General features: G+C 51.9%; 1 protein-coding gene across 3 annotated transcripts in view; it reads right to left on the minus strand.

The window, feature by feature from the left end:
• The window catches only part of KCNAB1 (potassium voltage-gated channel subfamily A regulatory beta subunit 1), a 49,990-nt gene that overhangs the window by 1,844 nt on the left and 21,884 nt on the right, over window positions 1–26,262 (minus strand). For all 3 annotated transcript variants that reach the window (XM_086754360.1, XM_086754361.1, XM_086754362.1), the window contains exons 2-13: window positions 16,381–16,424; window positions 11,626–11,663; window positions 10,855–10,934; window positions 10,214–10,258; window positions 9,054–9,098; window positions 8,601–8,644; window positions 6,712–6,798; window positions 2,978–3,063; window positions 2,468–2,588; window positions 2,151–2,245; window positions 593–713; window positions 40–128 (exon numbers count right to left, since the gene is read on the minus strand). In XM_086754360.1, the coding sequence (XP_086610486.1) occupies window positions 40–128; window positions 593–713; window positions 2,151–2,245; window positions 2,468–2,588; window positions 2,978–3,063; window positions 6,712–6,798; window positions 8,601–8,644; window positions 9,054–9,098; window positions 10,214–10,258; window positions 10,855–10,934; window positions 11,626–11,663; window positions 16,381–16,424 (895 nt within the window). The remainder of the gene's footprint in view (window positions 1–39; window positions 129–592; window positions 714–2,150; window positions 2,246–2,467; window positions 2,589–2,977; window positions 3,064–6,711; window positions 6,799–8,600; window positions 8,645–9,053; window positions 9,099–10,213; window positions 10,259–10,854; window positions 10,935–11,625; window positions 11,664–16,380; window positions 16,425–26,262) is intronic.

The following is a 26,262-nucleotide window of genomic DNA, read 5'->3' on the forward strand; positions in this document are numbered from 1 at the left end:
CCCAGCCCCTGCTGAGATGCCCCCACCACCCGCACTCGCCTGTATGGCTCCGAGGTTCTCTATCAGCTGCTCTGGGTTGGAGGATCCTAGAAGAACGGAGCTCACCCCCTCGTTCCTCAGACACCATGCTGGGAATAAAGTCAGAAGGTGGTCAGGAATTCACCACACGGCATTATTAATATTCCTAACGTTTGTCGGCACTTCTATCTCTAGTTGCAAAAGGATGACAGCATTATTGGTCTCAACCTTCACTTTTCTCCTCTGGCAGTACCAGGAAAAAGCATGGGATGCAAACCACGCAGCAGATCTTCCGGCGTCCCCTCTGACCCTGGTCCCTGGCCCAGCAGTTGTCTTAACTGGGCATTTGGGTTTTTTTTTTCCTGTCACGAATCACAGGGATTCACCTCTTCGCTATTTGAACTGGGGATCATTTTTTTCCGTATTTCTGCCATTTTGTTCCATAACTCCTGCTAGTAAGTTATCATTTAAATATTTTAAATTAAAAAAAAAATTGATCTATAGATGCTGCAAAGACAAAGCCGTCCCTTCTCCTGTCTGAGGCCGACGTGTTCGTCCCGGTCCCATCACCTACCGACGGCCAGCTGAGGCAGCGTGCACCCGAGGCGCTCGGCGATGGGCGAGAGGTCTTTCAGCTTCCCCTGCTGCTTTCTGCCTTCCTCGCTCACGATTTTCTCCTTCAGCCACTGGTAGCACTGGAAGGGAATTACGTTGTGATCGACTGTTAGCTTTCATCTTCTGCAATGGAAAGCTTAAGGCAATTATTAACAACTGTTAAAAAGCCATATCCAACGCAGGAGGCAACGGAGGCTGGATAACGCAGCGCTTTACGACCCGAAGCAGTTACACCAGGGCCGGGATGTCTGGTGTGAGAGCCTATGGCTGTATGGCTCTGCCTTTATGCGACTGATGGACTCAGTCTGGAACCTCCTCACTTTTATTTTTGGACCACTGGGTTCCACCACCGAGTTGAAAAAAGTGAAATACTAGTCAACTGGAGAAGATTGACACCCTGCCCCCTCCAAAAAAACCCTGAGATATCTGATCTTGTTCAAGCTTTACTATTACTGTTCAAGATTTAAAAGTTAATTAAATAAAGGGGAGATTGCAGTTCTCCCAGCTCCAGACTTGAAATTTGATTCTGCTCCACTCCTATCAATTTAATTTACATCCCTCTCTGCAACACTCCCTCCTTACCTAGCTTCAACCAAATAACATATTTTATTTTGGAAAAAAAAAATCCCAAATGCAATGAAATGCCACATTTGAAAATGCTGTCCTTTGTAAGCAAGTTAGCGTAGACAGCATCTTTCCTTTGAAAAGCACCAAGCTGAGCAAAAACCGGCACGGGGACGTACATCAGTCTGCTGGCACTTGTCTGGCGGTGCTGGCTTTTGCGCATCAGCCGATACAGAGCCTCAAATATTGTTTTGGTTGGGTTTTTTTCCCCAAATCCGTGACATTTTAATGCTCTGCCATTTTTCAAACCACCAAACAATATGCCTGCCACAGGCGCAGCATGTGAGGAGACCCCGTAACCCCCCGTAAGAATAAAATCTGGATAATTGTGGGAGAAACCAAGCACTGCAGTGATGCTGCCGTGCCAAACCAGTTAGAGAGGGCTGCCGCACTGCCCAGCAAAGGGCAGGACCCCCAGGGACCCGCAGGCTTCGCGGGCACTGGGGTCTGCCCGGGCTCCCTGGAGGGATGCTGCGGGGCTGAGCTCCCCTCGTGCCCTCCCCGCCAGGCTGGTGCCCAGAAAAACAACGTCCAAGTCCGTTTTCCCCACTGCGTACGGTTGAGAGGGTTTGAAGTCACAGCAGCCGTGTCGCTCAACGTCAGCCGGGAGCACCCAGCCCAACAGAACCCCTGGGCTTGCGTGTTCTCCTCGACGATGTCCGGTCAACATGAGGGTGGTGACAGCCCTCAGCTCGCTGCGGCAGGAACCCCAGCGTCCTCATAACCCAGATTGCCCCGCGCGTTGGAGTGCGGTTGCCAGAGAAACCGAGCTGATCTATCGATAACGGCTAGCCTTCTCGCCAGGGATCTCTTTTCCCTTTGTTATTTTCCTGCCCTCACAAAAGTGACACATCTGCTTTTCTCAACCACACAACCAAAAAAAAAAAAATTACCTTTAGTGCAGCCCTTGAGCTCTCTGGAACGCCGTTGCCATATTTCCCTGAGATGATCCCACAGGCTAGCGGAGACCACGTCATCGCTCCGACCCCTGTGGAGAAACCAGAGGAGGGCATTTTAGGGGTCTGGGAGAAATCGGAGTTGTGTCAAAAATAGGACTTTCAGTTAAAAAAATAAAAGCAAAACAATTGCTGCTTGTTTATATCCCTGCTGGCAGTGATGTTCAGTCGGTGTTTTCCAGAAGGATGCTGCCGATGCCGGCATTTCCTTCTGCAAATGCGATAGCCGCAAGGCACGGCGGCCTCAGCCTTACCTATTTTATGATATAACTCCGGCAGCTGAACCTCCACTTTCTCTCTTTGGAAGAGGTGGTACTCAGCTTGCTCGCACACGGGCGGTATCATGTTAAACTGCCTGGCAACGGAGTAGGCTTCCTGGAGAAAAGAAAGTGGGAGACAAAATACTTCATTAACTAAAATAATCTCACGGGATGCAACCCACCAGCCAACGCTCCTTTCCTTGAGCGCCTGCGCCACAAACAGCTCTTGACCGAAAGCCTTGGAGTCAGCTGAGTAAAACCCACACGAAGCAAACCCCCGTTAAACGAGCCAGGACACCCAACCCCGCCAATCAGCCCATCTTCTCCAACTTAACGCTGGGCTTGTTCCGCAAGAGCATTTAAAGTCATTTTAGGTGAAAGGATGCTGGATGGAGGAAAATACAAGCATCCCCAGCCTGGACACACGCTCGTGGTTCAGCTCCCCGCGTGGCTTTCAGACACAGAATTACCAAGTGTCTGTGCTTTCCTAAAAAACGGCTTTACCATGATCTCCATAGCACTCCAGCGCGATGTTCCCCAGTACATCGCCATGCCTTGGTTGATCACGTGTGTCATCGCTCGGACAATTTCTAAAGGAGGGGGAAAAAGAAAGAAGTATGAGAACCGCAAAGCCCAATTTTCAGCACCAAATCCTCCCAAAGCCACTTACAGATGCAGACCAGCCTGAGCAGCTTGGCATTAAACACATTTTGCTGTGTTCTCCTGCCCGAGCACGGATGAAGCAGCATTGGCAGTGTGAATGTAAAGATATTTATCCTACACTTGTTCAAAAACTGCTGTTACCAACTGGCTATCGCCAACCACTGCCTTGTGATAATTTTTCTTTTAAAATTTAACACAAGAGGGCAGCACAGTTGAAAGGTATACTAAAAAAAAAAATCAAATTTATTTTAAAATTTGTTTACTAAAAGCAAATATTTAGTTCCACTTCTTTTTACAAGGAATATTAAGACGCTAGCGACAAAATTACAGAACAGGATGGTTAAAAACCGCCCTGCCGCGGTCCCTGCGGGACGAGCGGGTGGCACCTCTGCGAAAGGAGGAAATATTGTCTATCCCTCACGGCTGCCCAGGAGGTTACAGAGCGTGGTGGGATGCCTTGCTGATGCTATAAAGGAAATAGCCCCTGCTTACTGCTTGCAACTCATTTTTAAGCCTGCTGACCCATCAAACTACAGTGGAAGGCCTCTGGCCGCGCTCCCGGCTCTGCGGAGAAGCCCTGCGTGTTTACCACGTCCCTTGGCGTGGCTGCTGACACCCGGACCACGACCGCGGGCATCACTCTCGCAAGATCAAGAGCCTCTTATATCCTGAGGATCCTTATCTATTTATGGAAAATAAAAAAAGAAAAAAAAATAAAAGGAGCTTGGCAGAGGGGAGATTACACTGCCAATCTCGACGTTGCTGTGAGATGTCTTCCGCAGACAGCACCAAGCGGCTGAGGATGGCGAGGTCTCCGTTTATAACCGCAGAGGGCTGTACGAGACACCGTGCCTCTTGCGCCGGGCGTCTGCCTTCCCGCTGAAAGGGTGATCTCCGCTCCAGGGAAATGTTGGCTTCAGGGGTTTTCCCACAATGAAGAGCGGAGTTCATATACCAGATACTGTCTTATTTTTTTTCCTTCTTCATTTTGGCCAAAGCCATACTTTTCCCTATTTCTAAGCACTTTATTCCTGGGCAGGTATTAACCCAACAGAATGCCCTGTGCCCAAGCAGCTGCCCGGCTACCTGCACGTGTGCCGTGTGTGCCGGGCCGCCGGCCAGCAATTCCTCCCTCCCTGCCCGGCAGCTCCCGCATCACCCTGCCTTTAGTGGTCTATTTTTGCCGCGCTACCGTTGACGAATTCTGATAAGCACTTCATCATACGCCTCTTACACTTTTCGGTCCACGGTTGTTTTCATTTCTCCCACCTCTACTTCTTTCAAGAAAAACTGAATTCAACTCAGAAAAAATAAAAATATATATATACACGTGTCGTCTTGTTCACCAGAGCCTGTTCCCACGGGTGTGGGGATGGGATGGTTTGTGAGGAGCCTGGACCTCTTGGTCTGCTATCACATAAGAATGGGAGATTTTTTTTTTTTTAATTGATATAAATGAGGGTTCAAACCCCAGAAATCAGCCTCCAGCAGCATAAAAAGCATAGTTTTAATGGTTCCCTGATAGGAACCATGTCACCTTTCCCATCTGCTTGCCAGGCCTGGGGACAGAGGGCGTGTGGTCCCCCGGCACGGTGACAGAGTGGGGATCTCACCGGGGGACCCTGGGGACCCTCCTTGCCCGCAGCCGGAGCTGCCCTGCGCATCTGCTGGAGAAGCCGCTCAAGATGACGAAAAGCATCTGCTAGCACAGTTGGGGCATCAGATCCTCCAGAACAGCCTCCCCTGCCAGTGAGCAGTCAAAGTTTGTCCTTTGGTGTATTTGGCTGTACCTTACAGTGTACGGCCGCGCTGTTGGCGCGAGTGGGGGACGTTTAAGGTCACCGCCAAATCTCTCCCCATTGAGATGAAAGCTGCACGCTCCCAAGGTCACCACCGCGCCGTGACAACAACCACGGAGCATCTCCCAACTTCCCAGACGCCCTTCTAGCTGCCTCCTCCTTCCCTCCACCCGAGTCCCAGGGAGCAGCTTCCCGCTGGTGGGAAAAGCGGAGGCGCGCACGGGGGTTGAGCGGGGATCGCGCGTCGCGTGGAAGGAGCTCGGCAGGCATCGCGCGTGCCAGAGAGTGCAGAAGCGACAGATGGTTCAGCAGATGCTCTGGGAGGGAAGTGGCTTAGTAGGTGAACCAGAAAAAAAAAAAAAGAAAGCATGAAGTGCATGGGAAGAATCAGCACCATGCCATTCATAATAAAAACGTCCCTTGTTTCACCCTGCTCAAAATCTCACCAAGCACCACAGTCTGTACCTCGTTGCCAAGCTCCAGCGCTGCTAGCAATATCGGCAGCGTCTTAGAAGCCGTAAGCGCCCGAGATCAGCTGTGCCGCACGGGCACGGGCAATGTGTTCAGTGCTGCCTCGTTAGACGACGGCCGACTGAGCAGAGAGGTCATTTCCCCCTCCCAGATACAACATGTCATCTTCCTCGGCCTCACCAGCAACTACGAAATCTACTCTGGTCCCAGAATCCCAGGCCAGTTCCCCGAACCCGCGGCTGCCGGCACCGGCCAGGGCCGCGGTGCTGCCATCCACACACAGTCTGTGCCGGGTTGCGCGGCCCCCCGTTTGGGAAGAAAGTGTGCGTCACGGCTGGTGAACATCAAGCCAGGAGCTTCGGAGCGGCCTGTCAAGCTCCAGGTTTGCTTGATTTACACGTACCCATCCATGACAGCTCCTGCAGCCTGCAAGTCTCTCTCGTTGCTGGTTTTTCTTTAGCTGTGAAGCTAATCTTCTGCCACAGTGCAAATGGTTGCACTAACTCCAGTGGGAAAGGAGAAGGAGGGGAAACTGATGCCCACTAAATGGGGTGCTGACCCCAAAACACACTGACGAAGGTTCCTGGATATCTGGGCTGTATGACTGCTTACCAACCACGTGTTATCAGCCATTCCGGAATGTAATTAAAAGGCACAGATATTCACAGGTCTTGCAGGCTCCTAAATCCCTTCCCTGAATTTAACAAGGACCATTCCCCTCCAGGACCGAGGGGCGGGCGGCCGCAGCCTGAGGCTGAGCCCAGGCCCGGGCAGAGCATCCCAGCTCTCCGTGCCCCGGGGACACCCTGTCCTCGCGCGGCCCCTCGGCTGAGCCCGCCGGAGACGCGGCGTCTCGGCTCGTGCTGCTCACACGCTCAGGGCAGTGGACCCAAGTTTGCCAACCGTTTCTTGTTTCTGTTGGGTCGCAGCCCTGGTTTTAGCGCTGGCTCGCTCCCCTCTCCAGAGCTGGCCGCACCAGGGGAAGGGACGTACCGGTTTGACACAAAGGCCTGCCTTAAAAGTGAATTTGTGTTTGCATTATCTGAAGGAATCGGGGAAAAAGGAAATAAAGGAACAACATTAAAGCCACCACTGGGACACAAAGGAAACTTCAATTTCATCTGAAGAGATACAAACCCATTTCATTGAGGTGTAACCGGATAAGGCACCAGGATATCACAAACTATTTCATATTTAAGCTGCCCCACTTGAATATTCAATAAAAACTTGTTTTTCATTTCCTACCATCAGGCCCGTAAGCCAGCATCAGTCACATAAAAACCCTGAACTGAAGCTCCCACTGACCTTCCATGGGGGTGTTGTTGTCCGGCCGGTTGGCGAAGACGACGTCCACGTATTCCAGCTGCAGCCTCTGCAGAGAGGCCTTCAGCCCTGGGAACGGCAAAGCGGAGAGAGCGGCACGGTCAGCGCGGGGCAGGGGCGCGGAGCCGGCAGGTACCCAGCCGTGGAGGGAGAAATGGAGCTCGTGAGATTTATACACACGTCTGCTGTGTACGCACACAACCATAGAGCGTACGGGAAGGATACTGCATAATTTCTGACGCAATAGAGCAATCTGAAAACGTTTGCTGAGTTTTGAGATAAAAATGGCCTTTTTTTGCTAAATGTATTTATAGAAATCGGCTAACCTTGACCTTAAATACAGTAGTAAATACATGTATGTAAATATAGCGGTCGTATTTTCCATATAACCTGTGTTTTCATGCATACAGAATAAGTCCTGGCTGTTGAAGGCTGTGACAAATGGGCCATCGCAGGTTCTGGCGATAAAAGAGGCGAACGGCCAAATGCCACTTAAAGCTGCCGTTGCTGATGGGAAAACCAGATTTTCCACAGACGGATGTGACCTCCCGCTAAGCGGAGACCAGCGCCCACCTCCCGCCTATTCCGCGGTGTGAACCCCACCGCACCGTCAAACTGCCCACAAAGCCTGATGCTCCCCTTCCACCCCAGAGGCCCCCCAGCAGCCGGACGCCCCCGGTAACCCCCTTCCATGGCTTTAGGCAGCTTTTTCCCAAACTTGCGCTATTTTTACTCAGGATTTATGTAGAAGACAGACCCAGGACCCCGTGCTGCTGGCTGCTTTTCTGGGTCTGGGACCCACTCCTGAGTATGGGGAGGGATCCTGGGGAGTTTTTGGGGTCCCCATAGGGAGCCAGCTCAGGGACATCCCACTGGGACAAAGTCATGGGCAACACTGCTGATGCTTAATACGACAGAAGTGTCTTTTTACGGGTCCTGCATGTAAAGTCTTGGACAAGGTACAATTACACCCGCGGTCTCCGTGCCCGAGTGCCCGACCCAACACCCAACAGCCCTCCGGGAAGAGCCAGATCGAGGGAAACGCCCCGGTCCATACAGAAAAATGTACGCGCTCTCACTCCTCCGACAATGACGTATGCAAGAGAACAAAAAAAGCAAGCAGAAGGAAGATGAGCAGCACGCATTAGACTCGGCAAAGACCTGGGTGAATCAATCCCGAGGGATGAGTAAGGCAACGGCATCACTCAGCGGGATGCGGGACCGGACGCAAGGAGCCGGGCAAGGGAACGCACACAGAAACTGAGCACCTGAGAAGAGGCAGCGCTGAGAGCAAGGGCCCTGGCACCCCTCCCGGCGCTATTTCTGCCGGCTGACATCATGCGCTGTCGCCCTCATCCCTCCCTGCGCTGCTGTGGGAGCCCACGCGGCCACGTCTGCCGCCCACCGCCCCGCAGCCGGGGGTGTCAGCAGAGCAGCTTCAGACCCTCTAACCCTTCCCATCGCCTCACGGTGGTCAGGATCGGGGCTGTTCTTGAGGACAGCGGCGCGAAGCTGCCAGGAATCCGCGCGTGGCAAACCCCGATTGCCATGGATGAGCGATAAATCTGCGAGCGACGCGTGCACAGCTGGCCAAGGACAACGCTCTTGCTTATTATAGCAAAAACCCAAAGGTTACTGCTGCGTAGAGGCACGGTAGAGAAGGCTTTTTGCATGTAATGCGCTTTCTCGTGTTTTTGGAGGAAAGCCAGAATAACCCTTCAGTGCGTTTTGGGCCCGGGAACAGCAGCATGCAGGGCTGGCGCAGGGGAGCAGCGAGCACAGGGGTCCAGCAGACCCCGCTCACGGGAGAGCATTGGCCCTGGGGTCCGGCTGGCCGCATCCCACCCCTCCGCGCCCCGTGCAGCGCGTACCTTCAATGATGTGCTTTCTGGAAAGCCCTCGCTCCGTTTCAGCTCTGCAAAGGAGAAACAGGTACACGGCTTTTAGATCTTTGGTGCCTCCCGGCGGGGAGCACTAACGTGGGGTTCTGGTTTAAACACCCCAAAAATGAAGTTACAACTCATGCAAAGGAGAGACCCCGAACCTCACTTGTGTTCCCAGTCTCAATGACAACAGCACCTGGGACGAGTAATACCACCGTTAATTTAACACCTAACAGCCCTGCTTTGGTTATTGCCTGGCTGTAAAGCTGCTCTCCGACATTTCCAAGCTCCAACTCCTTAAAAGACTTGGAAAAATGAGGAGAAAAAACGACAGCACTGAACCACCCCTCCAAGGTGCCATTAATCTCTGCTTGGTTGTACGGCAATAAATGGGAAAAGCACACAGCAGCAAACACCGTTAGGAGTAACTGAGAGACTTACTTTCCACCCCAGTACAGTTTTGTTGTTATGACCAGACTGGACCTCCTGCAAACAGAAGAGAAAAATTACTATTGTTTAAAAAAAAAATTACAATACAAGTACCCCAGGATGCTGCCCATCGACACGCGGCAGCACAGCAGCTTCCCGCAGCGGCGGTGTGCCCGGCGTCACAGCCCGGGGCTCTGGGCTGGCATTCCCACATCGCTATAAACCTTTTTACAACAGGCTGCTTCTCCTCCCACGCTCGGGTCCGCTGCAGTCCCAAAACTGAAGCTAATTCAAGTGGAACGACCAAAAAAAGTTATGTTTTTAATTCTGGAGCAAGCAATCCCCAGAGCCCTAAATCAAGAGCTACAGCGCTGTCCCCTCCTCGTACCCATGTCCGGTGCTTCTCGTTATCATGCAGAATTCCCAGAGTTATTAAAACTCCAAGAGGGATACATTCATTTAATTAGTCTATAAATTCCCGTGTGATATTAAATCAAAGATTTCTCATTCACAAATGACCTTGCTTATTGCTGTACGTGTGCAATTCACAATTCCTCCAGCTTTGGCTAGACATTTTTTTGTTCCGCAGTGCCCAGAATACTTCGTACCGAACATCAACCTCCTGATTTTGGAGAAAGCACCACTAGAACCCGTTCTTTGGGTGAAGGCTGAACACGACACACGCGGGAGGTCTTTAAAGATTATGGAAATGTTCTTGCAGCCACACACCGTATGCTAATGTGCATCGTTTAAATTAGGTATCATCTCCTGCCAGGCTACCCAAGATGATGGACCATCACGGCTTTGCATTTGTAACGCATGGTCTAACATACACAGATAAGGATGCTGACACAGAAATCATCTGTCTCGGCACCCCGCACGTAGCAAGGATGATGGAGACGCTCAGAAGCTGTGCTAACCACGCCACATGCAGAAGATGATTGAGGCAATACTGCGGGCTGATGATGTGCACTCCCAAAAAAAAAAAGCCAGGAGAGCATTTTTATTCAGCACTGGAAAGGCCTGGCTGCTCTGTGTGAGAGCATTGCGCTGCCTGGAGACTGCAGCACCCGCCCCTGGGCCAGCATCACCTAACGCGCATCCTTCGTAAAACCCAGGAGGGTTCTCACGCGCCCGGGGGTGGCAGGGAGCGCCGTCCGGCAGTACGGTACCTCCAGCCCTTCTTCTTCAGGATGTTCCCCAGGATGACCTCAGCCCTGCAAGAGAGAGCCCTGCGTGAGGGGAGGATGCTCAGCGCCCGCTGTACCGTCACGGCTGCCGCCTACCCCGGACGGTGCCACCCAGCCCGCAGCTCTTCCCTCCCCTCCACGGGTGACGGTGACCTGGCAGCAACAAAAAAGTGCCGTACAAAGCACCTTGCCCATCCACACCCACAGGGACGGACCTGCACCCCCACGCTCTGGGAAGGCAGAGCTGCCTCATCCCCACACCGGGATGTCCCATCCACCTTTTGCATTAAATACAAAGCCCTATAAATCAGCCAAAGTCAAATATATTTATAAATCGACTTTTTCCCCCGCTATCCCACAGCAGCACTAAGAGCATCAGCTCTGCTGCACCCAGAGCGGTTCCCCGTGCCGGGAGCCGTCACCGGCACAGCCATTCATCTCCATTAAAAAGCGCACTGACTTTCCATTTGTTCGGAACATTTTTCTTCCTGTACCAACAGCAAGTGGCTCAAGTGATATGTTTCAGGCTTCAGCTGGGCATGAGAGAATCTGGTTTTGATTTTTTTTTTAGGTTTTTTTTTTTAAAGAGTGCTCCAAAAATAAAGGTTTTCCTGTGCACTTACTTGCCAGCCGCGTACACCTCGGCCGTGTCGAACAGGTTGACGCCGCTCTCGTAGGCGATGGTCATCAGCTGCTCGGCCACCTCGGGGAAGCAGAGACAGAGAGGTGAGGGCTGGCAGATCGCATCCCGAGCCGCCAGCGACTTGGCCCGCACAGGGAAAACCCCGTGTGCGGCAAAGGGGCTTCGGCGGGGCTGGGAGGGGTGCTAGCATCCCCCGCCTGGGCGAGAGACCCTTCCACAGGGGAAACCAGCGTGCCGTCTCGTGTCTGGGAGGTTTGTTACCCAAGATGAGAGCCGTCTGGTATGGGCGAGAGCATGTAGGAAACCCACGCTCATTTTCATTAGTTTCATCTCATTATGAAAATAAAATAAAATAAATAAATCGCTAGGTGGCTGCTTGTAAGCTGAGCCCCTGCCTGCATCTGACTGTTGCTGATTATGCACATGATGCAAAAATTTATTCCAGTTTCTGCTACAGGAGTGGTGCCACAGCCAACGGTGAGGAAGAAATACCGCTCCAAACAGCACGCAAAATAAGATTGCTTTAAGGGATTTATGGGTTTTTTCTTGTTAAAGTTGATCTCAGGAAATGTCAGATTCATTAAGGTTTTTTGTAGCAGAAGCTCAAGCTTTGTCTTGTTTTGCATGGTAACTCTCTGCTGTTTCCTCGCACAGAACCGGGCTCCTCCAATTCTGGTAGCCATGGTTTCATGTAAAAATATCTCACATCGGTTTTACTTCATGCATTACGCTTACACCAAGCATCACTTACGTCGTCTGAGATTTGACCTCCAAAAGTGACCCATGTCCCTAAAAAGAACAAAAAAAAAATCTGTTACTAGAGAGACTTTTGCTGACAAAAAATTAGCTTTACCAGTATTCAGGCTTCTTGAGATTAAATAGGTTTAAGTGTGTGCACCAGAGCCCCCTCTGCCAGGGAGGACAGAGGGGCTGGGGGTCAGCGTGCGGACCTGGGACCGACAGGAACCTGCCCAGGGAAGATCTTCCAAAAGACACCGTTTTACTGTAATCTGAAGCTCTTAGCAAGACTTAGTTTGTTCTCCAAAGCCCCTATTGGATAAATTGGAAAAAATCCATGATGCAGGCCCCTGCTTGCCCGTGCAAAGGGCCCGGTGCCGTAGATACGCAAAGGCTCCCACGTCTTCGTGAAAATTGCATTGGTTGGCTCATCGCTCACGGCCAGCGCGGAAGATGAACCTTGAGCAGGAGTCAGAGCAGAGTGCGTGCCTGCTGCTGGCGCTCGAGCCGCTTTGGTCAGTCCCCGGTTAAAGACAAACCAAGAAGGGTCGGCTCCATTAGAAGAACCTCACTCTCTCCCTCAAAAAAGGTCAGTCGAAGGTTTTGTTTTTAATACATCAAGTTCCTTTGAGTACAAATAGAGTTATTTTTAAAGATGTGTGTTTGCTGTGTATTTAAACTGAAATTCTCAAGACCAGGGCAAAAATCGGGTGACAGTGGCACCCACGGAGCCCTGAGCTGTCCGCGCCACGGGCAGCCACCCCTCGCTGGGCACAGACCTCAGGAGAGGAATTTCCCCTGGTCTTGGGAGTAAAATGCTCTGGTGCAATACAGATAAAATTGAAAACAGGTTTCAGTTTGTCATTAAGCTCCTTTACGCAGATGAAAAAAAAATCCAAATGAAGCATGATCTCCACGCTAAAGCTTCAGAAGAGTTATTTTTATAGGAATACATTAAAATGCCTTTCTACTGAAAAATGCATTGAGACTATTTATCCTGAAGTTTTTTTGGTTTTTTTTTGGTTTTTTTTTTTGTTTGTTTTTTTTTTTTTGCTTAAGTATGCACACAGGTCCCCAGCACAGGTGAGAAGCAAAGGAATTATTTCTACGCCTTGTGGATTGCACATCCGATTTTAGGTGCCTACGCCCTTGCAGCACAAGCCCTGCCCCACCGAGCAGCAACGCCCTGGAGAGGCGAAACACTGAATGCACACGGGGAGCAGCCCGAGAGCCGGCAACGGCTCACGTAGGGTTAACGAGCACTTCATCTCTTTATATATAATTAGTAAATATATGCAGTATCGAGTATACCTGCCTGTCTCCCCCCAGCTTGGGGGACCCAATGAACCTTGGACCCTGACCAGCAAGCATCATTGGGTGGGGAATCCTTGGGGTATTTTTTTCCTTGACAATTGAAAAAAAAACAGCCAGGGAGGCGAGTTTTTGCTCAGCAAGGCAACTTCTAAAGCATCAATGCAGTGGGGAAAGCGGGATGGGCTGTTAGGGTCCCAGGCGGAGCCAGGAAGGCAGCAGACAGATCCCGCTCCCACAGCTGCCCCGGGCAGTCGGTGCGGGTGCTGGGGGGCACAGGCACCCAAAGCAGCCAGGCAGCTGCTGGGGCTGCGGCACAGCACGGTGCAAGCTGCTCAACTCCCATTAAAAATAAAATAAAATAAATAAATCACTCCAGAAAGCACAAGGCACACTTGGCATTTCAAACAGCGGCTGAGGATGATTCACAACCTCAGCCAAGGGGAGTGTTTTGGAAGAAAAATATACTGGAGAAAGATATATATTTGTTAGCATTTCCTTTTCCCCTTACCAAGTTATCATCTTTCTCCTCTCTATCCCAACTGGCTGTTTATAAACGCGTCCCCCCCACGATCAGCCTGGCAGATCAATCTCCCACTCCTGCCCCTCACAGTGCTCCCTCGCACTGGAAAGCAAATTCCCAGCTGGATACCCTCACCTTCAGCAGAGGAATTACCACATTTAAACTGGATTTGGCTCCATTTCCATCGCCTCCCACGGCCTAGCAAGGTATGACTCCCGTTGGGTTATTTGCTGATGAAAAATTCGCCACTCAATAAGGTCACTGCCAGATGCGTCACCTCTGCCGGCAATAGAAAGGGTCGCTGGCTGGAAGACAAAGCTTCACCGCCTGCCAGTACGATTTCACCCCCGGCTTGCTCCTGGCGAGGACGGTGCCACATGGAGATCCCGGCACGTGGGTCTGATCTGGCGCTTGAGCGGCCGGCAAACGCTCAGCCCCGCACACTGCCAGCGCCCGGGTGCCGATGGGAGCCCCCCGCCACCGCCCCAGGCCAGCCTTTGGGCTTGCGTTTGGCAAAAGGCTTTGCCCAGAGCAAAGCAACCAAGGGGCAACAACAGAAAGTCCATTTTCCTACCCAATTGCAAGCACGTGGTATCCCACTGACATCTGCAGGAACCGCTTATTTTGGAAGGTTTCTTCTGTGCTTTTATACCTTGAGTTAGATTTGGGGGTCTGGGATAGCTGGTTTCACCATGCTGCTTGTTTCCTTGGAGTCAGGGCTCATTCCCTTGTTGGAGGCTGTCTCAGCATTTTCTAAAAAATCAACAGGCAGCCTCGCCTCTACAGGCAGGCTTTGGTCTGAATTAACCACAAGAAAGATGTGACCTTATTTTTCCCTCAATCACAATCACATTTTGGAGTTGGCATCACAGAGCGAGCCTTGCGCCAGCCCCTTGCCCAGGGTCAGACTATTCAGAGTCCGTGTTTAAAGCCTCACCTGGCCTTGGCTCACCCAGAGGAGAAGGCAAGAGCCCAGCCTGGAGCAGGGCTCAGCACCAGGATGCCTTAGAATCACAGAATCTTTAAGGTTGGAAAAGACCTCCAAGATCATCAAGTCCAACCATCAACCCAACACCACCATGTCCACTAAACCATGTCCTGAAGTGCTACGTCTACACATTCTTTGAACACCTGGCACTTTTAGAAGACAACTAGTGTTCTTTTAGCACTGCCTGCCTTTGATTTCTGTCCCGCTTCCCATTTTTCCTCCACTTTTCCCATACTACAGGACAAAGCATACTTCCACCTTGCTGAGATTTTTGCAAGGCTTTTAAGGAAGATCGCTGAGTCTCCAGAAACTTTGGCAAACCTTAAACTAGATCTTTGTGCTGCAGAGAGTTTAGGGGAACACATTTATCTTTTAGGGAGCTGCGAAAGAGAAGATATTTAGAAAAGCCGCCCAAGCTGGCACTCCGAGCAGAGACCTGATGAATCCATGGTGTGAGGGGTGGACGAGCAGTGCCGCAGAAGAAACACCTCTACCTTTGAGAGAAGGTGGCAGCTCAATCGCAGGCTTGCCCATTCTCCTCTCCCCGATTCCCACACGCACCCCAAGGGCTGTAGGTCTCACCGCTGCTGGAACGGGTCGAGAGGCCCAGCTCTGATCGGACGCCGGCAGCTCTCCCCCAGCCCTGTCCCTGCCCAGCCACTCGTCCATCCTCAGCCCCCATTTTTCCCCGCAGCTGCGCTCACAAAGGCTCAGTATATTTAGATGCTGCTGCAGTCCCACATGCTTGAAATTAAAGCAAAGCTCTGCAAAATGTTTTTTTCCAGCTGCTACTTCCTTCCCAGAGCTTTTCTCCACCACAGCATTAGATCTTGGTGAACTCTAAGGACGATAAATAAAAATCTCTGATCCAGATAAGACAACGCCTTTCAAAGCCTGGATCTATTTTAGCCAGAAGAGCTCTTCTTGGCAGAATAGGCCTCATTTATGCGGCTTGTGATACAGGGTGACTTTCAGATTTCACTCTATTTTAAAATCGAACCTCAAAGCACGTTGGCGAAGATGAGCTAACCCTTCGGGCACAACCCAACCAGCCCACAAAGGAGCCGGAACAGGCGCCCACCGCCGCAGGTGCAGTCTGGGTCCTGGTCGAGGTGGCAGCAGGGGAGCCCAGCCCACCCAATCGCTTTCCTAAAGATGTACCCGTGCCTCTGACCCCCGGGGGGGAAGGGCCCCCTCTTAACACGGGGCTGGAAGGGCCCTGGCAGAGCTGAGCATCCATCGCTGGGGCCTTCACGCTCCTCATGCCCGAGCCTTGTGCCATGGGAAGGAGCTCACAGCCAGAAAAACAGCTCTCCTTCCTACAGGGTTTGGGTTTTATATGTATTTCTGTATATATTTATATATTTTTTATATATATGCAGGAACTGCAGCATCAGTACAGGACCCGCAGGCCAGCATGTACGTGCCGCCGTGTTTAGAGATGCCCTTTTTGATAAAATATTGATAAGATTAAAATATTGAGAATGCATCCTTTCATTTTCAACTCAGTATGGAACAGAAATAACAAGGTACGCACACTGGATAAAATAAAATAAAAGTCTGCCCAGGGCCCAGGCAGACTGCCGCCCGCCGAGACCAGAGCTCTGACACTCAAAGCTCTCGGGGGCACTCACAGACATCTCAGATGTGGTCTCCATGGGCTGTCCCTCACGGGGATCGGGTCGTATTAGCACGATTTTATACCATAAACCTTTGTATCGTTCCCCTTGGGCGGCATCGCCCGCCGCCGCGGGCAAGCACAGAGTGTTATTGACACACGTAAGGGCTTCTGCCGCGAGCTGTCGGCGAGACCGAGCGCAGGCAGGGGCTCTGAGGCAGCATATCTTTCATGTTCTTTTTTTTTTTACCATGATCTAAGAGCGGCCACCACCCCTCCCGGGCATCACATGGCCACAGCGAGCACGGTGGCTGCAGAGATCACTCACCCAGGCCCAGGCACGAGACTCTCAGTCCAGATTTCCCCAGGTTTCTAGAAGGAAAAGAAAAAAAAAATAGGAAATATTGTTAAGGCTTGAAGGGACACACAACTTCAACAACCCCATGGGAGCCCAGCAGCTGGAGAAGGTGGCCCCTGCTTTCGTCCTGCAGCTGATCCCCCATCCCCTTACCGCTGGGGTTCCCAAACTCATGGATTTCCCCCCAGACACAAGGCCCCGTGCTTGCCCAGAGCCTCAATCCCCAACGCCGGCTGCATTTCGAGAGAAATGAGGTAAAGTCATGGCCCTTCTCCCCACCTCCCAGACGAGATAATTACCCCCGGGGCCGTGAGGTGTGCCGCACGTCCAACCTCTACCCTACGATGAACCTGCCGCTGCAGAACGAACACCCGTTTAATTACACCCTCCCGCTTTCTCCTTCACCTGACAGCTGGATCCAAGCAATTTTTTTGCCAGACTGAGGTATAATTTGGGTACCATCTCTCTACCTTCCACAGCAGAGTGCTGGGAACAGTCGCTGCACTTTTTGCTATTCCTAATGAATTATTTAAAGCCAAATAATAAAAAAACCAAACCAAAACCCTGCTCACTCGCAGTGAAAGGGGTTGGACAAGACACCCAACACTAGCGTGTGTCGTTCTTTGTTTTACACACTTGATTTTGTGGCCGTTTCAGGAATCTGCTCACAGGGCACGATTTCCCATGTGGGACAGCAACCCAGGCCATCCCTCCCACCCCTCCCCAGGGCCCCCGACACCCTGCTGTACCCAAAATTCAGCGCTGCTTACAGGAATTTAACGTTTTGGGTGAGAATTTGTCCTGGCGTAGCTATTTGAAGTGCTGGAGCTGCATTTCCAGCACCGCAGGCCCTCAGGCTCACAGCACGGCTGGAGCAGGCACTGACCTGATTTTTCTTTTTTTTTTTTTCCCCTTTTCTATTCTTTTCTCCTTTTGTATTATTTTTTTTTGAGTGAAAGCACAGCTGGACCACCACATAACAAAATCCATCCGTGCGCAGAATAGCACGGACGAGGCCAATCCTCCAGCACAAAGCAGAACCCTCCGAAAGTTCAAAGGCAAATACTCAGCAGCTGCAATGCTCCCGGCATCGGGAAAGAGGAGCCCGGGCTCACGGAATTGGGATTTCCATGGTATTTCTGGAGACAGCCCACCTGCCACAAGATGCTTTTTAGAGAAGTCAAGTGCTACCATGCATTTCCAAACAGTTTATGATTATTTTGTAGAAGAGGGTTTGTTTTTTGGGGTTTTGTGGGTTTTTTTTTTTTTGGTTTTTTTTTTAAATCCTGTTTCTCACTGAGCTGTTCTTTGCCTTCCAAAGGCTGGCTCTAGGTGTCTCAGCTGGCTGTCCCATCCCCTTTCCCTGCAGGTCCCCTGTCCTCCAAAGCCACATCAGGGCTCGTCCCTCGCACACTGGGGATTTCAGGGGGTAAGGCACATGCAGAGGTGAGCCAGGCTTTGCTCTGAAGGGCGACAACCAGCTCCTTGCAGAGTCTGGCCCACCAACAAATCTGGACAGAAATACAGTGTCTGAGTCTCCAAAGCTGTCTTTGCCATTTACCTAGCACACAGGTGGCCTGGGTACTTGGAAATTTTGTGTCTGTAGTCAAGTGCCCAGTCTTTGCAGTGCAAGATGCCTCTTGCAAAAGGAGTTCAGGAGCAGGCTGCCCAAGCCCATGGTCCTGGAGAGCGTCGCCACGTCACAGCCCCCAGCTACTCCTATCATTTCCAGCGAGTGTTTCAACTGCACGCTCCAGGTAATGGGTGGGTGGCCTGAAAGGAAAGTGGCCATACCAACACACAGGGAACAGTGGCCGGGGTAGCAACCAGGACAGCAAGACAAGCAAACCCGGACTCTGACGAAGGCCAGGGTGCCCAGTTGGCATCAGCTGCTCCAGCCATGCACGGGCTGAGCCTCCTCCCTGGGCTGAGCTGCAGGAGTGCCTGCACCCGTGGGTACTGGGGCAGAACACCCATGGGCTTTACTGCACAGGATGCAGCGGCTGAGCGTTGTGGTTTAACCCCAGTCAGCAATCGAGTACCACACAGCTGCTCACTCACCCTTCCCAGTGGGATGGGGAGAGACTTGGAAGAAAGAAAATGTCAAGTCCGGATGAAGACAGTTTACTAGGATAATAAAGGAAGATGACAACAACAAAAAATACAGGGGTAATAAAATATAGAAAGCGGACAACACACGATTTCCACATTTTCTCACCACCTGATGACTAATCCAGCCTATCCCAAGCAGCAATCACAGAAACTAAACCAAAGAGTGATCCTGAGCAGCAAGTAAAGGAGTGAGGACACTGCCCACCGGCCAACCCGCCTTATGTACTGAGCATGACATCTATGGTATGGAGTACTTCCTTTGGCCAGTTTGGGTCACCTGTACTGGGTATACCTCTCCAGCTTCCTGCACAATAGCAAAACCTGGAACACTGGAGAAAGTCCTTGATCTCTTAGCAATAACTTACATCAGTGGATTATCAACTTCTTCACATGCCAAAACACAGAAAGTTAACTCCATCCCAGCTGAAACCAGGACACTGGGCAAAGCCACGTCCCACTGGCAGCACTTGGCTCTAGGAGGGAAGGGGAAGATGGTGCTTCATGCATCTTTTTGTAATTATTGGTCAGCGGATCAGTGCTGTTGCCCTGGTCGCCTGCCTTTATTCCATACTTGCTGATGCCAGGCGAGGAGGAGACGGGGTTCCCCCATGGACAGCCACCAGCATCCCCGAGCCGTGGTACCCACCATCCCGCTTGCACAGCGGCCAGTGCCAGCAGCGCCATGTGCTGCTGTTAAAGCCCTGAGCCCACCATTCCATCTCTGAGCGTGGCATCACCCAGTGCCATGCACACCATACAGGGCAGTGGACACCGAAAGGTGCGGGATGCAGAGCCCCTGAGAGCCCGGCCTTGCACGCTGGTTTAACTGAGCTCTTCTTTCCCGGCCTACGCCAAAGGTGACATTTACCCCACCGGCGCAGCCGGGATTTGAGCGAACACAACTGCCGGCTTCACCAGATTGCGCTGGGTTAACGAGCGCAGGAGATGAATGTCTGATTCATTCAAAACACAGCTTGCAACTCAGGGATGTTGTTAAAAATACACCAAGGTACCAAAACAGCGTGTGGGGACGGATGACACCTCCCTTGACTAGGCTTTTCCAAGCAAAGAGCACATCCATCTCCCGAGGAAGCACAGGGTTTTGGCAGGGTTTGACGGGCAGCAGCGCAGGGAGCACCGCTCCGAGATGTCGGCATCCGCAGTAGCATCCACCACCCGGCAGGTCTTCACCAAGAAAAATCCAGTTTTTGTCTTCTCTTGCTAGTGGAGGGAAGTGGTAATACACCGCACCTGCTCCTTCATCATCCTCAGGCTCAGAGCCGCAGCTCCCAGTGCCGTAGGGATTTCGCCCAGGGCGAGGGTGGGCTTTTTGCCCGGTAGCCTGGCAGGCAGTGCCCCAGCTGAGTGAGCATCAGGTCCACAGGTGGAGGGGTTATTCCAGCTGCACAGAGACCTGGAAAATCCTTGTGTGTGCTTCTTCCCAGGCCCAAGTTAGTTGTTTTGCTAGGAACAAGCGGCTAAATGGGACGGGTGCTCACGGGGTGGCAGCCGGCAGTGCTGGGACAGGGAGACCAGTGCCACGAGCACAGTCTGCACCCAGCCCTGTGTCCGTCCTCAGGGCTGCAAAAGCCTTCAGGTCGCAAAGGCTGGGAGGAAAAAAAAAATAAAGCCACAAAAAAAGTCCCCACATTTTTCTTGCTAGCCACTTGGCTGTGAGCAACGTTATGCGCAAAACCAAGGGAAATACTAGAGATGCACCAGGTTTGAAAAACGGGTAAGAAAAGCGTGCTATAACTCTGCTGAGCCACAGTTCAACATGCACAAAAGGGGCCAAGGCAGCAGCTTTTGACTTCAAGAGCTCCTTGGTTCAGTGTTAGGAAGTCAAAAAACGACACAAAGGGAAAAGACGGGACTAATGGGTTCTGCAGAACTACAGAGGGGTGAGGAGAGCAATAAGAGGCATCTGGAATAAACCCTGAAGGTAAGAATGTGGTAAAACAAAACAAAACCAAAAAAACCAAACAGTTTGTCAAGAGTCTCAGGAGCCAAGAAGGGTGAAATCCATTCCCATAGGATTTTTCCTTGTAATGTGGCCATGTAGAAAGATTAGATTGTGTCCAAAGCATTAAGTTCAGGTAAAAAAGACAAGAACCCAAGGTTTAAAATGAGACTAATATTTGGGGATTGAGAGTGGGAATAATTTGACTGTCCCACAATCCCAAACCCATTTAGCTCCTTCTCGGGAAGGATATTTGGGAATAACATCCTAGAGCATCGCTGCCTACCTGCAAGTCTGAAGCCATCCTTGTGATGATGAAGAAAGACTTACACAGTCAGCCAGAAAGCTTTCCCCTAGCCACCAGTTTTGTTTTTAAAGCCTTATTCAAGCTATCCTGCCACCTGCTCAAGCACCCTAGGGCACACGTGGGGACCCAAAACCACGCACAGAGACACCCACACCCCCAGCAGCGAGGCATCACCGTGGGCCACGGCCAGGCCTGCAGCCGGCACTGCGCGGGCAGCAGTGCGGCACCCTCTCAGGTCTGGGGGATTGTCAGAGCTGACAGTCTCTTTAATTAAAGGAAAAGGGGGAGAAGGCAAGGGAAAAAACCTGTCTACAAAGCAGCCCATGCCATATGGCAGGAATGGTGTTTGTCTCCTGTGGCACAGGGCAGAAAGCAACTGTAATTATTCAGTTCTAATTAATTCTCACAAAGGGGAAGCAGCAAGAGAGCCCATCAGCGACAGCAAACACCACAGTGCTGGAGGCAGCCGCAACACCGGGCTGCAGGGACCCACAGGCAGCCACCAAGCTGAGTCCCCACGCCCAGGCAGCATGCAGCACCCCTCAGTCACTGTGATGGGTGCTTTCCCTCTCCCTCCACATCCAGCAAGGTGGGACCCCAAAACCACCCAGACCCAGGTACCTCAACAGGAGAGAGCACGCAGCCCTGGTGCACAGCAGAATTCCCTTCTTCAAGACAACCTGCACCATTAATCTTCCAGCCCCAGCACAGCATCACCCAGGTACCAGACACTTCCCATTGCACATGACTGGATGAGGAGCAGCTTGAAGACCACCAGAAACCCCCTACACAGGGGCTGAGCCAGCACCCAGCATCGTCCCAACAGAAATTTATGGTCTGAGCCACCTGTGTGGCATAATCAACTCATTAACCTACCAGTGGTTCCTCCTATTGTTAAAGGACAGAGCAATTACAAAAAATACATCCAGGTGGAGATTTGCTTTGCTACTGCCCTTTGTTGCTTGGAGAGGGGAGAGTTTGGGTTTGGTAATTTCTGTTAACACACCCCTAAATCAGCCCAAATCTGCCCTTCCCGGTGCCAGGCAAAGCTGCCGCACCATCAGGTGTCTGGACCCTCATCAGCCTCTGCCTCCACGGCTCCACCGGGTCCCTACTGGTTTGCGGGAGATGTGGCTCCTGTTCGGCCTGAAAGCATCCGCCTCCACCTACGGGGTAAAATTTACCGGGTGTCTGACACCAGGCCAAGCTTTACCGGCTGTGTCGTAACTCCAAAACAGCCTCTCGCATTCGGTGGAGGCTAAAAACAAAGAGTTTAACCATCCTGGCTGTCCACCATCCACCCATCCATCTGTCTACCCATCCATCTGTCTGTCCATCTATCTCTCTGTCTATCTATCTACCAGGAATGAGAGAGGTTTTTCTATGGAAAAACATAAGTTTTAAATAAAATCTCTGCAATAACACATACAATGACTAAAACATTTCAACTCCACACCCACAGAAGAATCATCAGGCTTCTAAGAGCTCCACAGAAATCCGATAACGCTGTTTTTTGCTTGTTCCAACCCCAGTTTCGTCACTGTGTGTTGGTGTTTTTGCCCACAGAAGCCAACCTCTACCAGAAATACGAACCCGAGGGGGCAGATCCCACACGGGTCAGCCCTACCAAAGCCGCCTCGGTGGCGGGGGACCGCCAGGACCCCATTCCACAAGGTGTCGGGGGCTGCCAGGGAGGGATGGTGGGTGGGGGTCCCGTGTCCGCAGGGGCATCGCTCACCCCCCTGGGCTCCTGGTGTCCATGGCCACGGTACCCACGGCCGCATTGTGCGACGGAGGCGTGCAGGGGAAGTAAAACCCGGCGTTCCCTAGGCATTTCAAATTATTCCAGCGTACCAAAAAAATGCAGGGAGAAATAGATGGGGCGAAGGAGGGAGAGGGGGGCTTTGAGCCAGGGATACAGCCCCCCACCCATCTGATCAAGCCAAACTGGGGAAACCATGGAGAGGTTTTCCTGCGGGTAAACTGCAGGCAGTTTGGCTTCTTGTTACAAAAATGTAAAAAAAAAAAAAAAAAGTCCCTGTTCCCGAAGCTGGCGGTGGGGAAACAACGTTGCTTAGAAACATCCCCATTAGTGCTCCAGAACCGTTCCTTTTGCACAGAAAATGAATAAAATATGTAATTTGCTCCCTGATAAAAAAGAGGCTGCTTCAAGTAACAACAAAACCCTGACAAAAGCAGAGACCCTTGCCCGCTGCCCTCTTGCGCTGCAGCCCATCCGACGTCCCTCGCCTGCAACCTGCGGAGCACGGAACGACGGAGCGCAAGCCCAGGCTCCGGCGCTGTGCTCGACCTTGGCGATCCAACTCTAAAAAACTCTCATCAGTTGGGCTGCCTCCCTCGTTAACGAACCCCCCCGATCACACCCCGCGTCCGTCCCCCTCCAAACGCCCCAGAGGGCCGCCCTGCACCCCTCGAGCGAAGGCTGGCGATGGTCGACCCCATCCCTCGCGTTACACCGGGCATGGAGCTGTTAATTCTCCTCTTTAATTAACTCGGGCCGTTTTCTGCTTTTAAGGCCGGATTTCATTTTGCTTCATCAGCTCAAAAAGGCCTGCAGATTTCAGAGAAGGCAGGCGGTTGTCTCTTAAGTGCTGTGGGTGGGAATAGAGAAAAAAATAATGGTTTCTGTCTCCCATTTTGCGAACAAAACACTTCACAACACGCACAGCGGTTTCCACTAAATTACCACTCGTATTAGCAGTAATTACAGTGGCGCAGGAGTGCAGCCTTCCGCCGGTTTACGCATCTCGAGCCAGCTCACAGGCGCAGAGATAAGGGGGTGAGGGAGGGCCGCGCGCCGCAGGGACGCCCGCAGGCCCTGGGCACGCTTTGGGTACCGGCAAGGGCGAATTTGGGGTAAACGCTACGAAAATCAGCGCAACGCCTCGCCCGCCGCATTCGCTGCTTTCTGTCGGTGCTTTCAATCACTTCTCAAGTCAGCGTCGCCTTCTGGCCCTTACTCTCGTACAAATTCAGGTGCCGGGTTGTCCCCATCCCCATGGCCATGGGACCTTCGGATGCTCAGACCAAGGCACGGCATCCGAGCAAAGGCTCCGCGTGAGGGGACAAGCAGGTGCCTAAATAGCACCTGGCCCCCGTCTCTTGGCTCTCTCCACTCTTTCCAACTCATCTCCTGTATTCATAAGGCCACCGGCTGCGTAGGTGTTTGCTTCAGCTGAAATTCCCCAGACTTTTTTTTTTATTTTTTGGCTGCATCCTCAGAAAAAGTTGCAGATGACGCATTAAAATGTAGATAAGGCAAAATAGATGGGCCGCAGCCAAGCGCAGGGGCTGCCACGCGTGGCTCCGGCAGACGTGCCGCCGCGCTCGGCCTCGCGGCGCGGGATCCCTGCCATCGATGGGGCTCCCCATCGAGCACGGACGAGAGGTGGGGTGGCCGGGTGGCGGCACCAGAGCAAAGCCCCGGGGACACAGCCAGATCGGAAATGGTCGCAGAGATTTTGCCACGACAGCAGAAGCCGCGCATCTCTCTTCCCAGAGCTGCCCCGGGTGGAGATGCCGGAGCGGAGGCAGCGCTGGCGTTGGCATTCCCAAGGGAACGGCTCCGCTGCGGGGGCCATGATTCCAGCAAACGCATCCTGGAACGGTGCACAGCCCACTGCTCTCCTGCCCCCTCTACGTTTCGTCAGCCATGGGACCCAAGGACGAAGGAGAGGAGAAGAAAAAATATTTGTCATTCTACAGTGATGCTTTTAAAGTGCAGGATTTCAAATGTCTGAAGGAATTACATTATCCTTGTAAAAAAAAAAAAAATAATCTTGTGGGTCCTAAGGGATTTGAATGAATCAAGTTATTTCCAGAAATAAGAGAGGATCGGGGAGCTCTCCATCACACCTGTGCACGGTTAATCCACAGCTTCCCCGTCCCCCGCCGGTGGTACCCGACCCGACCCAGGGCTCAGAGCCGGCAAAGACCCCGGAGCCCGTCACCCCGTTACAACGCCCGGGTCGATTACTCTTTATTCAACGTCAGAAATCAGTCAGGAAATCCTACCTGCGCATAGGGTGCTGACTGCACTGTCACCAGCCAGCGCGTCCCATAGGGCTGTAAATAATAGATGACATTTTCTCTCATTGCGGTACTACTTCAGAGTGAAGGAGGCAAAATTAAAAATTCAAAACCCAGTCACTGGCTTCTCCTTCCCCATCCCTTGACCCGCCCTGGAAAGTATTAGTCACTAAGCTGAAGTGATTGAATAAGCTGAGAAGGGAAAACACGGATCGCCACCGCCGGCAGGAGAGGCTGATTCCGACAAAATCACAAGACTGAGGAACGGGGAGGAATGCAAGCGGCCCCGAACGAACGCCGGGCTCAGGGAGCATCCGCAGCGGGGTCAGCCCGGGGAAGGGGAGCCTTTTCCTTTGGAGGGACAACCTATTCTTGCTTAAATATTTAGGTCAGAGCTATTTGCACAAACTATTCTAAAAATAAGCAGGCTGAGGCAGGGAGACCACTGTGAAACAGAATGGAATTTTTGTTTTCATTGCTGTGCAGGACTTTTAGCCTTTCAGAGGGAAAGCAGATTTTAAGTGATTCCAAAACGCGTTGCGTCCGGCTGAACTCAAGCCACAGGCCCTGCAACAGACCCCGCACTGCCGTTGTGCGCTCCAAGCAAAAATTGGGCACCGAACGCGCAGGAGCTTCCCTCTTTGGGAGCTGCTAGGGCCAAGGCCCCAGGACCTCGTTACCCCAACCTACATGGGGTTTCCTGGAGCTTCAGGACTTTTATTTTCCAAGATGCTGCTTCAGCTTCTCAAGCCCTGCGTCCCTCGGACTATTTCCATTTCCAAGCAGTTTGTTGCATATTTTCCAAACTCTGAAATGCAGGGAAGAAGTTTTGCGGGAGTGGGCTCCACGGAGCCGTCCCGCTCGCACGCCCCGAAGCCCCGGCCAAGGGGAGATATCCACCGACGTGTAGCAGGGAAAACCTGCTTCAGCCTCTGGGTTCAACCAACTCGCATGCCGAGCATTTCCTTTTCCTCGCTGAGAATTAATTTCTTAACAAATACGTTCTGCAGATGGCGGTTTATAACATTAGTCTAAAACAAAAGTAAGCATGCTGGAAATTCAAATTGGATTTTGCCAAAGCAGCCATGCTAAAATAATGCTTTTTAAATACGTTAAACTGTGCACTTCACAAGTAATTAAATTAGCAGAGTTTCTGCGTTACAGCTTTTCTTCCATCCATTTAAGCATCAGATTAACGTAGCCATGCCAATTTTAAACGGCAGACAGCACGCCGCGGGAAGGGCTGGGGCCGAGAGGAGCGGAGCAGGGCGGGGTTGAGCCGGCACTCGGTCGGGAACCCGCTCCAGCCATGGCCATCGGGTCCAGGACACAGGACTGGGGGATGAGAAACAGCTCGCAGGCCACACTGGCTGGGAATTGGGGACTATCAGGGCACAGCTGGGCAGGGGCGACATCAAATGGT

The sequence above is a fragment of the Chlamydotis macqueenii genome, chromosome 9 (assembly GCF_036417535.1).
Source record: "Chlamydotis macqueenii isolate bChlMac1 chromosome 9, bChlMac1.mat, whole genome shotgun sequence".
NCBI classification, from domain to species: domain Eukaryota; kingdom Metazoa; phylum Chordata; class Aves; order Otidiformes; family Otididae; genus Chlamydotis; species Chlamydotis macqueenii.